This window comes from Salvelinus fontinalis, chromosome 42 (assembly GCF_029448725.1).
Source record: "Salvelinus fontinalis isolate EN_2023a chromosome 42, ASM2944872v1, whole genome shotgun sequence".
NCBI lineage: Eukaryota > Metazoa > Chordata > Actinopteri > Salmoniformes > Salmonidae > Salvelinus > Salvelinus fontinalis.
In genome coordinates, this window is record NC_074706.1 from 3,076,657 (window position 1) to 3,094,021 (window position 17,365).

The 17,365-nt window shown below is 43.3% G+C and overlaps 1 protein-coding gene across 1 annotated transcript; it reads left to right on the forward strand.

The window, feature by feature from the left end:
* Positions 1 to 2,925: 2,925 nt before the first annotated feature.
* On the forward strand, positions 2,926 to 5,586 carry LOC129841606 (CD209 antigen-like). Its single transcript, XM_055909986.1, has 5 exons — positions 2,926 to 3,183; positions 4,447 to 4,545; positions 4,655 to 4,858; positions 4,977 to 5,119; positions 5,227 to 5,586. The coding sequence occupies exons 1-5, from the start codon at positions 3,042 to 3,044 to the stop codon at positions 5,329 to 5,331; spliced, it is 693 nt and encodes a 230-aa protein (XP_055765961.1). The 5' UTR covers positions 2,926 to 3,041; the 3' UTR covers positions 5,332 to 5,586.
* Positions 5,587 to 17,365: the final 11,779 nt, after the last annotated feature.

A 17,365-nucleotide genomic window follows, 5' to 3' on the forward strand; every position in this document is an offset into this window, starting at 1 on the left:
TGAGATCCGGATGATCCGGCGTAACAGCCTGACGAGCCGGCAGGGCGTAAAAACCTGACGATCCGGCTTAGGACTGATGTGGGATGGGCGCCTTCTGAGCAAACCGGAGCAAGAAGCCTCTCAAGCCAGCTAGGGCGTGACAGCCCGACGAGCTGGCTTTAGGCACCCCCGATTCCGTCTGTGTCGGGCCCCGGACCCGACGTCACCACCAACCGAGAACGTCAGCACTCCCCGATGCTTCATATGATGGCTTCGGCATTCTGTAAGGACCGATGCTGGAGATGAGAAGCAGGTACGGGGAGTTGAACACTTAATGCAGAACAGAGAGGTAACAGGACAGGAACAGCGTCAGCACACGAGTATACAAAGACAAAAAACAATTAATGCAGAAGCAGGGAACAGAGCGGGGAACCAGACAGATATAGGGAAGGTAATGACAGAGGTGATTGAGTCCAGGTGAGTCCAATAATTGCTGATGGACGTGACGGGAGAACGCAGGTGTGCATAATGATGGCAGGTGTGCACAATGCCTGTGAGCTTTGGCGCCCTCGAGCGCCAGGGGGTAGAACGGGAGCAGGCGTGACTTGGACGCAGTCTCCAGTTCTTATTACACCTCAGTGGACTCCTCTGACTGCCCGTTAGCATGCAGCTCCTAAAACTGGGAGCCCTCCGCTAACCTCACCATCGGTGTCAATTGGAGAGGCATCTTCACCCTATGGCAGGGTGACGGGACCCTCAACACTTCTACAGTGGTGGGCCCCAGTGACAAGAATGTGACCCGGGTTGCCTGCAAGACCACCTGCTGTTCAAAGAATGTAGAGCTGATGGTAGTGGAAATGGCAGGCAAAGTTGGTGTAAGTCTGGTCTCATTGAAAGACTCTGTGGAGGTGGTTGTGAGCTCTACAGCCCAAAGCTGTACCTGTAGTTAGTGCTAAATCCACCCAGGTCTCTGTCACCAACACTACAACTGTACCTGTAGTTAGTAATACATCCACCCAGGTCTCTGTCACCAACACTACAGCTGCACCTGTAGTTAGTACTACATCCACCCAGGTCTCTGTCACCAACACTACAGCTGTACCTGTAGTTAGTAATACATCCACCCAGGTCTCTGTCACCAACACTACAGCTGTACCTGTAGTTAGTATTACATCCACCCAGGTCTCTGTCACCAACACTACAGCTGTACCTGTAGTTAGTACTACATCCACCCAGGTCTCTGTCACCAACACTACAGCTGTACCTGTAGTTAGTACTACATCCACCCAGGTCTCTGTCACCAACACTACAGCTGTACCTGTAGTTAGTAATGTATCCACCCAGGTCTCTGTCACCAACACTACAGCTGTACCTGTAGTTAGTACTACATCCACCCAGGTCTCTGTCACCAACACTACAGCTGTACCTGTAGTTAGTATTACATCCACCCAGGTCTCTGTCACCAACACTACAGCTGTACCTGTAGTTAGTAGTACATCCACCCAGGTCTCTGTCACCAACACTACAGCTGTACCTGTAGTTAGTACTACATCCACCCAGGTCTCTGTCACCAACACTACAGCTGTACCTGTAGTTAGTACTACATCCACCCAGGTCTCTGTCACCAACACTACAGATGTACCTGTAGTTAGTACTACATCCACCCAGGTCTCTGTCACCAACACTACAGCTGTACCTGTAGTTAGTACTACATCCACCCAGGTCTCTGTCACCAACACTACAGCTGTACCTGTAGTTAGTACTACATCCACCCAGGTCTCTGTCACCAACACTACAGATGTACCTGTAGTTAGTACTACATCTACCCAGGTCTCTGTCACCAACACTACAGCTGTACCTGTAGTTAGTAATACATCCACCCAGGTCTCTGTCACCAACACTACAGCTGTACCTGTAGTTAGTACTACATCCACCCAGGTCTCTGTCACCAACACTACAGCTGTACCTGTAGTTAGTAATGTATCCACCCAGGTCTCTGTCACCAACAATACAGCTGTACCTGTAGTTAGTACTACATTCACCCAGGTCTCTGTCACCAACACTACAACTGTACCTGTAGTTAGTACTACATCCACCCAGGTCTCTGTCACCAACACTACAGCTGTACCTGTAGTTAGTACTATGTCCACCAGAGGGACACCTTTGACTCTGTCCCTGTATGTTAGGATCTGTGTGATGCTTTCTCTCCTCCTGTGGAATAGAGTAGAGCTGTAGAGTTGTATAATAGTTCATGTAGGTAGATGTCATGTGGAACAGTGGAATCAGTGCAGAGAGAGTTGTGTCATTAGATGTAACCAGTATGTATATGTTATGTTGTACTAAAAGACAGGGTGGAGATATTAATGTTTTATCATAATACATGTGAAGGGTTTTTTATTCTTTCTATTCCCTTAAAATTGAAACTATGGAGATATTGTCAGAACTTCTGCTTTTTCATTCTGAGTAACTCTTCACTGTCAGCATAGATAGAACATTGACCCCTACATGGCCATTGGTGGCTGGTCACAACACGGGGGGAGGTTTCCCCTACGTACAGATCTAGGATCAGGTTTCTTTCCCCCAATCCTAACCTTAACCATTTATGGAATAAATATAAAATTTACCTAAGATCAACATCTAGGGACAACCTCCCCCTACACCACCGTTCACATACAGAGAGCCATAATTTGTTCTCCATTTGAAGGCTGGGGGTGCTGTAAACTCAGTCAGGATATATGTAGTGTATATGTCAATTAACAGGATCCCAAATTATTTTAGAACATGAAGAATTGGGACACTGTGAATTCACACATACATCACATAGCATGATATAAGGTCATATCATGTAGTATATTATCAAACTAAGGCTGGTGGAAGTCACATGTTGGCCAGTGTTGTGTTGATTTCACAATTTCCCTTTCACTGTAGTTGACTGATAAAGAGTTTCACTACCTAAAGTCACACAGACCCAGGACAGTGCAGGGAGAAGACACAGCTACAAACGTACATTAGAGTTGAGGTTAGAAGTAGAAGTTACTGTATTTGACCACAAGTGTGTTAAGATGTCAGAGGGAGTCTATGAAACCTCAGATGGATTTGAAGACGATGAGCCTGATGCAATGAAGAACACAGACATTGATGGCCAATTATATTCCAATGTAAGAGCCTTCAAGCCCAGTCCAAGAGATGGAGTTGTTGCTTCAGGTAAGATTGCACGAACACACACACACACACACACAAACACAAACACACACACACACACACACACACACACACACACACACACACACACACACACACACACACACACACACACACACACGTAAACACACACACACACACACACACACACACACACACACACACACACACACACACACACACACAGACACACACACACACACAAACTACACACAATATATTAAACAAGTGAGCTTATCCTGTAGTACTTTAGCTTTATTTGTCCCAATCCTGGATGATACAGTAAAACACATTACTAAAGATCTTTAATAATGTGTGATTCAGTACATGTTCAGTGGTGGAAGAGACCCTCTGGAGTTGCTGCAGTGTGTCTGGGGCTGCTGTGTGTCCTAATACTCTTTGACAGTCAGTCTTTGTTGTCAAGTTACGTATAAGCACAACATCAAATGCTCATATATGACTGTTACATATGATATTGAATAAATGTTAACAACTAGCCTTTGTTGTCCACTTCCCCTCTATGATCTATATCTTCCTGGTATGATAGTGTCCTGTCCATCATTACAAATAGCAAGTCCCGTTCCCTGGACAGGAGGACTGTGTTGAGATACACTCTGGACAAGATGACCATGTAGAGACATGGAATGATTTATATTGTGCTGCAGAATATATTTTAACAATAACCACTGTAACAATCTCTCACACTCACACAACTACGCACACAACTACGCACACAAGTTTTCAAAATTGTAAACATTTTTGTATTATTATAGCCACAACTTCCCGTGTAATTTTGTTGATACTTCCATAGAGTTAAGACCTACATCAGTCACACAGACAGAGACACACTGATGACTCAGAGACAGAGAAATCACTAGAAGCAGAGACTTAACGTATAGAGGGTTTGCAGTTGACGTACGACGCCTCCTGGCGGCCATGTTGGAAGACCACCACATTAATTCTAGAAGCAGAGACTTAATGTATAGTAGACCTACATGGAAAGAAAGACCCAGGTATTGTTGAAGATGTCAAAGGTCATCTATGCTGAACCAGATATGAACAAGAGGTCAAGTTTAACAGAGGTGAGATGGAGGAGAGGATTGTGGATATCTATGTCAGTGCAGACACCCTGAGAGACGGTGAGACCAGCACCAAGAGAGAAGAGACAGAGGACACTGCTCCTAATAATGGACCAGGAGACCAGTACTCTGGTAACACACACACACACACTCACAAAACATAACACTATATTTTATGTCTCCACAGATCCTGATAGCTCAGGGAACAGACCCTTCCTAGTTGCTGCAGTGTGTCTGGGGCTGCTGTGTGTCCTACTGGCTGGGATCATAGGCCTGTCTGTCTACTGTGAGTTTGTGTCCAAGTTTATTGCTTATCACCTAATTGTAAGAAGTGTAGGTTACTAAGCCTATTTAACTGGTGTTTTAGCTGGTAACTATATGTTTATACTTTATAGATAACAGAGCCATCAAAGATTCTGAGGATAAAAGGAACAACTTGTCACGGAGTTGTTCCCTTTATAAGACTAACGCAACTGCAGAGAGAGACCAGCTACAGACCAGATACAACAACGTGACTAAAGAGAGAGACCAGTTACAGACCAGATACAACAACCTGACTAAAGAGAAAGGCCATATTCAGGCAAAGCTTTTTGTGATTGGTGAGCTATAACTGTGATAAATTAGAAGTAAAATCAACAGTAATTATATATCAATGGGTTCATGAGTTTAAAGATACAGGGTAAGTTTCTCAACATGTTCACCTTTACTCTTCAACAGAGCAGCATTGTCAGGAGGGATGGAGATACTTTGACTCCAGTTTGTACTTCCTCTCTACTGAGGAGAAAACCTGGGAGAAGAGCAGACAGGACTGTCAGGGGAGAGGAGCAGACCTGGTGATCATAAACAGCAGAGAGGAACAGGTGAGAGACAGAGTCGGAGCAAATATAATTTTCCTCAGTACACTAATATGTGTGCAGTATTTTATAAATATCTTAAAATGTACTATCTTTATCTTTCTCAACAACAGACATTTGTCTTCAACCTCCACCTGAGAGCCTGGATTGGTCTGACTGACTCAGTTACTGAGGGGACCTGGAAGTGGGTGGACGGCACCCCACTGACCACAGGGTGAGAGATTTGACCATTTTACCAGGTGATATGGAGATAAAAAACAACAATGAGAAATTGCATCTAATCATGTTCATCAGAATGTATGTTTCCATTCATGGATGTTATTCAATGAGAACTATAGATGTATCACAATAATCAGTCATATTTTTTGTTTAAAATGTCATCATATAATAAAACAATATGATTGTAAATGGCCCATTCTGTATAATGGTATGCTCATCTTTCAGAATTTGTCTTTAAAATTGTAAAACATAGGACTATGTGTATAAATTAGGAGGATGTTTGTACCACAGTGTCTGACTGTCTGGTTCTCTGTGTTGTTTAGGTACTGGGGGGCAGGACAGTCTGATAATGGTGGTCTGTTCTCTGTGTTGTTTAGGTACTGGGGGTCAGGACAGTCTGATAATGGTGGTCTGTTCTCTATGTTGTTTAGGTACTGGGGGACTGGACAGTCTGATAATGGTGGTCTGTTCTCTGTGTTGTTTAGGTACTGGGGGACTGGACAGTCTGATAATGGTGGTCTGTTCTCTGTGTTGTTTAGGTACTGGGGGGCAGGACAGTCTGATAATGGTGGTCTGTTCTCTGTGTTGTTTAGGTACTGGGGGACAGGATAGTCTGATAATGGTGGTCTGTTCTCTGTGTTGTTTAGGTTCTGGGGGTCAGGACAGTCTGATAATGGTGGTCTGTTCTCTGTGTTGTTTAGGTACTGGGGGACAGGACAGTCTGATAATGGTGGTCTGTTCTCTGTGTTGTTTAGGTACTGGGGGTCAGGACAGCGTGTTGTTTAGGTTCTGGGGGGCAGGACAGTCTGATAATGGTGGTCTGTTCTCTGTGTTGTTTAGGTACTGGGGGACAGGACAGTCTGATAATGGTGGTCTGTTCTCTGTGTTGTTTAGGTACTGGGGGTCAGGACAGTCTGATAATGGTGGTCTGTTCTCTGTGTTGTTTAGGTACTGGGGGGCAGGACAGTCTGATAATGGTGGTCTGTTCTCTGTGTTGTTTAGGTACTAGGGGTCAGGACAGTCTGATAATGGTGGTCTGTTCTCTGTGTTGTTTAGGTTCTGGGGGACAGGACAGCCTGATGATTATGAAGGGCAAGAGGACTGTGTTGAGATATTCTATGAACAAGATAACCCTGTAAAGACATGGAATGATGACAAATGTGGCACAAATCACAACTGGATCTGTGAGAAAGTGGTGTAACAATAACCTACTGTAACAAACAGTCTCTCTCGCTCTGTTATTGTTATTATTATGTTGATGGTTGAATACAGTACTGAATGGTTTAGTGGTGATTCCCCCTGGTGGTTAAGGTGAGAGATGAACTCACCATAGAGGAGAAAAAGTTGTATTACAGAGTTCCCTATGAGCTCTTTTTCAATGAGACCTTACTCGATTCCTCCTCACATCCTCTCTCTCTTTGACTCCTTCGCCAAACACATTGGAGAATAGAATCCTAGGGGAGGGACCTTGGACCTTCTCCTCTAATAGGGTTGAGATAGAAGGAGAGGAGATAGGAGAGGAATCTAGGAAAGACTATTTGAGATCGAGCCTTAGTGTCAGAGAGACATAGAGGAGGAAGAATAAATTAAAAGAGAGTGAGGAAGAGAAAAAAAATATGATTGTTTAGATTTAGAGGAGAATATGTAGACATGTTGTACTCTGTAAAATGTTTCTTCATTATTTTTATTAGAAACATGTCATGTGACTTGCCATAGGCTTATGCTTAGTAAAAAAAAGTGTGTCCAATTATTAACCCTCAATCAATCAAATGTATTTATAAAGCCCTTCTTACATCAGCTGATGTCACAAAGTGCTGTACAGAAACCCAGCCTAAATCCACAAACAGCAAGCAATGCAGGTGTAGAAGCACGGTGGCTAGGAAAAACTCCCTAGAAAGGCCAAAACCTAGGAAGAAACCTAGAGAGGAACCAGGCTATGAGGGGTGACCAGTCCTCTTCTGGTTGTGCCGGGTGGAGATTATGACAGAACATGGCCAAGATGTTCAAATGTTCATAGATGACCAGCAGGGTCAAATACTAATAATCACAGTGGTTGTAGAGGGTGCAACAGGTCAGCACCTCAGGAGTAAATGTCAGTTGATTTTCATAGCCGATCATTCAGAGTAGTATCTCTACCACTCCTGCTGTCTCTAGAGAGTTGAAAACAGCAGGTCAGGGACAGGTAGCACGTCCAGTGAACAGGTCAGGGTTCCATAGGCGGAAGGCGGAACAGTTGAAACTGGAGCAGCAGCACGGCCAGGTGGACTGAGGACAGCAAGTAGTCATCATGCCAGGTAGTCCTGAGGCATGGTCCTAGGGCTCAGGTCCTCCAAGAGAGAAAGAAAGAGAGAAAAAGAGAGAAAATTAGAGAGAGCATACTTAATTTCACACAGGACACCGGATAAGAAAAACAAATCCAGATATAACAGACTGACCCTAGCTCCCCGACACATAAACTACCGCAGCATAAATACTGGAGACTGAGACATGAGGGGTCAGGAGACACTGTGGCCCCGTCCGACAATACCCCCGGACAGGGCCACACAGGCAGGATATAACCCTGCCTCTCCTTGTTCGGGCGGCGTTCGGCGGTCGACGTCACCGGCCTTCTAGCCATCGCCAATCTACTTTTCATTTTCCATTTGTTTTGTCTTTGTCTTACACACCTGCTTTCAATCCCCCAATTACTTGTTCATTATTTAACCCTCTGTTCCCCCATGTTTGTTTGTGAGTGATTGTTTATTTGTAATATGGTCTGTTATTGTGGGCTAGTATTATTGTGTTGTATTTGTGGATTTACTTGAGTAAATTACGTTTATTACTCATATCTGCTGTCCTGCGCCTGACACCTCAACACCAGCTACACACAGGCATTATTACAACATCATGTTTCCGAATGACATCACAAAGAGTTAAAATATATAGTGAAAACAATAGTGGTCCTAAAACGGAGCATTGAGGAACACCGAAATGTACAGTTGATTTGTCAGAGGACAAACCATCCACAGAGACAAACTGATATCTTTCCGACAAAAATATCTAAACCAGGCCAGAACTTGTCCGGGTAGACCAATTTGGGTTTCCAATCTCTCCAAAAGAATGTGGTGATTGATGGTATCAAAAGCAGCACTAAGGTCTAGTTGCACGAGGACAGATGCAGAGCCTCGGTCTGACGCCATTATAAGGTCATTTACCACCTTCACAAGTGCAGTCTCTTCAGCTGCAGCGTTTCGTATACATTGTTTGTCTTCAAGAAGGCAGTTAGTTGCAATGCATCAGCTTTTTTTTTTTTATTGAGAGGAATGGGAAATTCGAAATAGGCAGATATTTTATTATATTTTCTGGGTCAAGGTTTGGCTTTTTCATGAGAGGCTTTATTACTGCCACTTTTAGTGAGTTTAGTACACATCCGGTGGATAGAGAGCCATTTATTATGTTCAATACAGGAGGGCCAAGCACAGGAAGCAGCTCTTTCAGTAGTTTCGGTCAAATAGGGTCCAATATGCAACTTGAAGGTTTGGAGGCCATGATTATTTTCATCAATGTGTCAAGAGATATAGTACTAAAACACTTGAGTGTCTCCCTTGATCCTAGGTCATGGAAGAGTTGTGCAGACTCAGAACAACAGAGCTTTGGAGGAATACGCAGATTTAAAGAGGAGTGCGTAATTTGCTTCTTTTCCACAAAGAAGTTCATGAATTTATCACTGCTGAAGTGAAAGCCATCCTCTCTTGGGGAATGCTGCTTTTTAGTTAGTTTTGCGACAGTATCAAAATTAAATTTTGGATTGTTCTTATTTTCCTCAATTAAGTTGGAAAAATAGGATGATCGAGCAGCAGTGAGGGCTCGTCGATACTGCATGGTACTGTCTTTCCAAGCTAGTCGGAAGACTTCCAGTTTGGTGTAGCGCCATTTCTGTTCCAGTTTTCTGGAAGCTTGCTTCAGAGCTCGGGTATTTTCTGTACACCAGGGAGCTAGTTTCTTATGACAAATGTTTTTCGTTTTTAGCGTTGCGGCTGCATCTAGGGTATTGCGCAAGGTTAAATTGAGTTCCTCAGTTAGGTGGTTAACAGATTTTTGTACTCTTACGTCCTTGGGTAGGCGGAGGGAGTCTGGTAGGGCATCTAGGAATCTTTGGGATGTCTGAGAATTTATAGCACGGCTTTTGATGATCCTTGGTTGGGGTCTGAGCAGATTATTTGTTGCGATTGCAAACGTAAAATAAAATGGTGGTCCGATAGTCCAGGATTATGAGGAAAAACTTTAAGATCCACAAAATGTATTCCACGGGACAAAACTAGGTCCAGAGTATGTATGACTGTGGCAGTGAGTGGCTCCGGAAACATGTTGGACAAAACCCACTGAGTCGATGATGGCTCCGGAGTGGGTCTGTGGACTTTTCCATGTGAATATTAAAGTCACCAAAAATGTGGAATTAGGAATAGGATAGGAATTCAAGGAACTCAGTGAGGAACGCTGCATATGGCCCAGGAGGCCTGTAAACAGTAGCTATAAAAAGTGATTGATTAGGCTACCTATGTTAAACCTATGTTTATCACTTTAATATTAAGAATAACAAAGTCACAGATTAATAAATAAAGGAACAGTGTTCTTTCACAAGGACTACTAGCTTCCTGATTGAATGTGATTGGATACTTAAAACAGTGTTACATGGACACACACAGAGGGCAGGACAGTTCTAAGAGGAAACACACACACACACTAACACAAATGCTACGGAAAGGTGAAAATGACTCACAACCTTCACAGTACAAGGTACAATGTGTAGGTTACCAATAGCAACACCAAGCACCATGCACCAGTGGACCTGCCTGCTACATATCCACACACTCATCATGGTGTATATCTGCTGTTGTGTCTCTTCCTGGAGGTTGCTGTCTGCTCAAACCACTGGTTAAGGTGTGAAGTCCTCCCTACACCTATAACACTGTACGTTCTAAACACAACAGACTGTTAAGCTAAAACAGCTGTATAACAGGATATACAACATAATATACTGTCTGTTGTACTGTGTGCAGATCCATAAGGTACCAAATTATATTTTAAGGGAGCAATTAGAATTAGCCTTTATATGGAGCAGTCTGAGGAGATTCATGCTAATGTGGACAGGATACTGTGGACAGGAGCATAGATACACAACTTGAATCTCAGAACACTGGTAAATACACCGTAGTCATAGAGACACACACATGGAAGTCTAAACCAATGGTTATTATCCCTCCACTTGCCACATACATTTTTTACCTTAAGATAGTGAGGTTGGTCGATGTTCAATGACCAAAACACAAGTCTTCCAAACCCAACTGAGTAAAATAAACTAACAAACAGATTACTAATACGCTGCTAAAAAAAATAAAGGGAACAATTAAACAACACAATGTAACTCCAAGTCAATCACATTTCTGTGAAATCAAACTGTCCACTTAGGAAGCAACACTGATTGACAATAAATTTCACATGCTGTTGTGCAAATGGAATAGACAAAAGGTGGAAATTATAGGCAATTAGCAAGACACCCCCAATAAAGGAGTGGTTCTGCAGGTGGTGACCACAGACCACTTCTCAGTTCCTATGCTTCCTGGCTGATGTTTTGGTCACTTTTGAATGCTGGCGGTGCTTTCACTCTAGTCGTAGCATGAGACGGAGTCTACAACCCACACAAGTGGCTCAGGTAGTGCAGCTCATCCAGGATGGCACATCAATGCGAGCTGTGGCAAGAAGGTTTGCTGTGTCTGTCAGCGTAGTGTCCAGAGCATGGAGGCGCTACCAGGAGACAGGCCAGTACATCAGGAGACGTGGAGGAGGCCGTAGGAGGGCAACAACCCAGCAGCAGGACCGCTACCTCTGCCTTTGTGCAAGGAGGAGCACTGCCAGAGCCCTGCAAAATGACCTCCAGCAGGCCACAAATGTGCATCCTCTACTGTAACCATCTTTCTCCTGATGTGTGCACTTGTGGTGTACACTTAGACACTGGCTGAATTCTGATTCTCTACCCTTCTCCAGAAGTGTGCAGTGGTTTGGTGCAAACATGGCTGGATGGAGTTTCCACCACATTCCTCAAACTAGTTGTGTAGTGTACCAGTTAAATATCGCGTTAGAATTTGTTGTGTGACATAAAGAAGATTTCTCCAACTGTTGCGTCAAAAAACAGAACACTCAAAACATGAGCACAATGGCAGCTCTTCCTTTAAAGAACTCCAGGCCTCAAGAGGGCAGATAACCCAAAAACACGGGAGGAACTAAAAAATTGAGCCAGGATATCTGGAGGGACTACTTTTACATGCGCACCTGGCAGATAAGCATGGGTATAAAATGTTTGGGCTTAGCTTTGCTTGGGTCCTCAACATACAAATAGCTCATTGTTCAACCCTAAAGACACAACTGGTATGCAATGTTTGGAATTATTTATTATGTTGCATCCAGTGCTTAGCACAATTTACATGTTTAACTCTGGTAGGAGTGGTGACTTCTTTTTTTGTGGATATTTTCTGACTGCATAAGTAATTGCTTGAAGTGCTAGATTAAATTGTTTAAACATTTACTTTATTCAAAGCCATGCTTTGTTGCTGTGTCATGCATTGTTTATTGTGTAAAATAATGCATGTTTAATGCTCTGTTTAAGGTTATCCACCTAATCCCTATTCCTCTGTCATTCAACTACTCTATTCAACAAATCAACTGTTTCAACATATTCAACATATGGCGTCGAAACCATAATAAAACACTAAAAAGGAATTGAGTTGTCCCTTTGCATCCTTCACATGTTGAGCAAGCCGTTTTCAAGTTTGGGCAGAGCTGAAATAATTATAACACCTAGACAACTTGACACCAACAGAGCTAAACAGTTGTCTGAAAATCAGGAATACCTGTCCTGAAAAAAACGTGTCACAATAATCTCTAAATTCTCCAGGTGTGCGTACCTGTTCACTTCCCTTCATGGATTTGAATGGAAATGACTGGTACATGGGAATTCACTCTAGTCTCCATACCTACACCAACCAAATGCTTTTAGATTTGTGGGAAGTACTAGACGAATGCATACTTCCAGAGAAAGGAGATATTATTTGAACGCAATCCAGATCCGAATATTTAAAAACCAATATGGTGGACACTGTGTGTTGTATGTAGGTACTAGAACAGTGGTGGAAGAGAGGGACATTGCAGTCCCAACGATGAGGACCGTGTTGAGGTGTCCTGAAGGATGGAGGCTGTTGGGATTCAGATGTTACTTCCTGTCTACTGAGAAGAAAACCTGGGCTTACAGCAGACAGGACTGTCTGGAGAAAGGAGCAGACCTGGTGATCATAAACAGCAGAAAGGAGCAAGTGTGAGTGAGAGAGAGAGATTTATATGCTTATGAATCATGAAAATTATTAATACTCGCATTTCCCACACACACTTCTCAATATCTCTTCACACTGATGACTTTATGGCCATCTAGTGCAAGCCATCACATGACTTCCATATGAACGATGCCACAAACAGTATAACCTTGCAAAGTAGAACTTCCTGCTTGAAGGTGATTGGATACTTAAGACATTCTATCAACTGTAGTGGACCAAAGAGAGATATCAGAGAGGTACCTGGTGGAGAAGCACATTAGACCAACTACATAGCTACTTGTCAGTACAGTTAGAATCATACAGTAGATATTACCATTAGGAGTCAGTTAGAAAGGTAATCATACAGTAGATATTACCATTAGGAGTCAGTTAGAAAGGTAATCATACAGTAGATATTACCATTAGGAGTCAGTTAGAAAGGTAATCATACAGTAGATATTACCATTAGGAGTCAGTTAGAAAGGTAATGATACAGTAGATATTACCATTAGGAGTCAGTTAGAAAGGTAATCATACAGTAGATATTACCATTAGGAGTCAGTTAGAAAGGTAATGATACAGTAGATATTACCATTAGGAGACAGTTAGAAAGGTAATCATACAGTAGATATTACCATTAGGAGTCAGTTAGAAAGGTAATGATACAGTAGATATTACCATTAGGAGACAGTTAGAAAGGTAATCATACAGTAGATATTACCATTAGGAGTCAGTTAGAAAGGTAATCATACAGTAGATATAACCATTAGGAGTCAGTTAGAAAGGTAATCATACAGTAGATATTACCATTAGGAGTCAGTTAGAAAGGTAATCACACAAGATGGATGACCACATCAATGACCAGGTTATTGAATTGTTAGGGACTAAATGAACAGAGAACAAACACTAACAGGCAACTAGGAAAAGCTCAAACCAAGTTTATTCAGCCAATGGGTGAGACAGCTGAACAAACCAATACATGTTCCCAACAGCACAAGCATATAAACCCCAGTTTAGGTGGAGTCTCCTCCTTCCCTCTAAACATTACATCTTTATTGCAAAGCAGGAAGTTAATTGATTTGTCTAATAAACTGTTCCTTCTCCCTTAATGTGACCTGAGCTGACCTCATCCTCCATTCCTCACTAATCCACAGCTCTCCCTCCTTATCAGTGACCTCAACCATGTGATTGCATTTCCCTTACTCAGTGACATTCCCCTGGTTCATATTCAACCTCCAGTGACCCCACCATATACATTCATCCTACAGATAACCATTAACGTCTGGTGTAGCAAGTATTTCAAATTACAACCCAGTAACTGAAACCAGAATGTGGACCTTCTGCTTTCCATAGGATACCTGATGTCAAACAATGACATGTTCTGACTGAATGTAAATGTCCTGCATTCCCCTCTCTCCCTCAGTACCATGAACTAGGATATTTCATATTTCAAGTTTAGAACCCATCAGTCCCCTCTTTTGAAAAATAATTCCAGCCTGTTCAACATGATATAAACTTGGAAATTACTTCTAAATTTACAAAAAACATTAAACATAAACAAGACATAAAACATGATTAACTTTCACAGTTGATTATGAGGTTTACACCTCTGAGATGTATTGTCTCTGACCTACAATTACACTATACACACTCTTATTGACATCTCTCGTCAGACCACTGAGAATGATATTTCAGCTGGAGCTTGATATAAAGAAGAGTCCTCTATCTATCTCTATGGGTCAAGGTCACGGTAATAGAAGGAAGAAACTGAGCTTGTAGAAAACAGCCAGTAGGGGGAGACAAACACTTATAAAAGTAGGTATTATACCCAACATGAGGGACTTTTCTGACTGGCATCACATTGACAAGCAGATTAAAGACAAAACCTAAAACTGACCCTAACCTTCACCTAATTTGAAGTAACTGAGAAACTGAACAGATTATGAATGTTTTATGATAAAATAAAAGAATGTTCTTTATGTTTAAAATGAAGCCTTTTTCTTTATAAATGTCCTGTTGTACTTGTGGTGACCTTATATCCATGGATGAAAAGTGGCCTGTGTTTTCAGGACAGATACAGTACATAAGACCTACATAGAATGTGAATAATGACATGAAGGGTACATCTCAAATGGCACCATATTCCCTGTATAGTGCACTACTTTTGACCAGGGTCCATCACTATGTAGGAAAAAGGGTTCCATTTGGGACACAGAGGTTTAGGGAGGTTATTGCTGGAGAATCTATTGTATTGTAATTTCAGTTGATTTCAGCATGTGTTGCTGTGACAACACATATTTAGCCATACCACTGACTTCCTTTAATAACAGCTTCCTGTCTGTCTGTCTCAAATAAAATTTTATTGGTCACATACACATAGTTAGCAGATGTTAATCCGAGTGTAGCGAAATGCCTGTGCTTCTAGTTCCGATCATGAAATAATATCTAAGAAGTAATCTAACAATTTCACAACTACATTTTACACAAAAGTGTAAAGGAATTAATAAGAATATGTACATATAAATATATGGATGAGTGATGGCCGAACGGCATAGGCAAGTTGCAGTAGATGGTATAGAGTACAGTATATACATATGAGATGAGTAATGTAGGGTATGTAAACATTATATAAAGTGGCATTGTTTAAAGTGACACATTTATTACATCCAATTTTTAATTATTAAAGTGGCTAGAGATTTGAGTCAGTATGTTGGCAGCAGCCACTCAATGTTAGTGATGGCTGTTCAACAGTCTGATGGCCTTGAGATAGAAGCTGTTTTTCAGTCTCTCGGTCCCAGATTTGATGCACCTGTACTGACCTCACCTTCTGGGTGATAGCGGGGTGAACAGGCAGTGACTCGGGTAGTTGTTGTCCTTGATGATCTTTTTGGCCTTCCTGTGACATCGGGTGGTGTAGGTGTCCTGGAAGGCAGGTAGTTTGCCCCCGGTGATGCGTTGTGCAGACCTCACTACCCTCTGGAAAGCCTTACGGTTGTGGGCGGAGCAGTTGCCGTACCAGGCGGTGACACAGCCAGACAGGATGCTCTCGATTGTGCGTCTGTAAAAGTTTGTGAGTGTTTTTGATGACAAGACAAATTTCTTCAGCCTCCTGAGATTGAAGAGGCGCTGTTGCGCTGTTGCGCTTTCTTCACCACACTGTCTGTGTGCGTGGACCATTTCAGTTTGTCGGTGATGTGTACGCCGAGGAACTTAAAACTTTCCACCTTCTCCACTACTGTCCATCGATGTGGTTAGGGGGCTGCTCCCTCTGCTGTTTCCTGAAGTCCACGATCATCTCCTTTGTTTTGTTGATGTTGAGTGTGAGTTTATTTTCCTGACACCACACTCCGAGGTCCCTCACCTCCTCCCTGTAGGCCGTCTCGTCGTTGTTGGTAATCAAGCCTACCACTGTAGTGTCATCACTGGTGGGAGTCACGTGGTGGCCAGTGTTGTGTTAATCACACTGTGGTTGACTGATAAAGAGTTTCACTTCTATAAATCACACAGACGCAGGACGGTGTAGGGAGAAGACACAGGACGGTGTAGGGAGAAGACGCAGGATGGTGCAGGGAGAAGACGCAGGACGGTGCAGGGAGAAGACACAGGACGGTGCAGGGAGAAGACGCAGGACGGTGCAGGGAGAAGACGCAGGACGGTGCAGGGAGAAGACGCAGGACGGTGCAGGGAGAAGACGCAGGACGGTGCAGGGAGAAGACGCAGGACGGTGTAGGGAGAAGACGCAGGACGGTGCAGGGAGAAGACACAGGACGGTGCAGGGAGAAGACGCAGGACAGTGCAGGGAGAAGACACAGGACGGTGCAGGGAGAAGACGCAGGACGGTGCAGGGAGAAGACGCAGGACGGTGCAGGGAGAAGACGCAGGACGGTGCAGGGAGAAGACGCAGGACGGTGCAGGGAGAAGACACAGGACGGTGCAGGGAGAAGACGCAGGACGGTGTAGGGAGAAGACGCAGGACGGTGCAGGGAGAAGACGCAGGACGGTGCAGGGAGAAGACGCAGGACGGTGCAGGGAGAAGACACAGGACGGTGCAGGGAGAAGACGCAGGACGGTGCAGGGAGAAGACGCAGGACGGTGCAGGGAGAAGACACAGGACGGTGCAGGGAGAAGACGCAGGACGGTGCAGGGAGAAGACGCAGGACGGTGCAGGGAGAAGACGCAGGACAGACATATATTGGAGTTGAGGTTAGAAGTAGAAGTTACTGTATTTGACCACAAGTGTGTTAAGACGTCAGAGGGAGTCTATGAAACCTCAGATGGATTTGAAGACGATGAGCCTGATGCAATATAACAACTTAAGAGCCTTCAAGCCCAGTCCAAGAGATGGAGTTGTCGCTTCAGGTAAGATTGCATGAAAACACACATACACACAAATTACACACAAAATATTAAACAAGTGAGCTTATCCTGTAGTACTTTAGCTTTATTTGTCCCAATCCTGGATGATACAGTAAAACACATTACTAAAGATCTTTAATAATGTGTGAATCAGTACATGTTCAGTGGTGGAAGAGACCCTCTGGAGTTGCTGCAGTGTGTCTGGGGCTGCTGTGTGTCCTAACACTCTTTGAAAGTCAGTCTTTGTTGTCAAGTTACATATAAGTGTAACGGATGTGAAATGGCTAGCTAGTTAGCGGGTACGCGCTAGTAGCATTTCAATCAGTTACGTCAC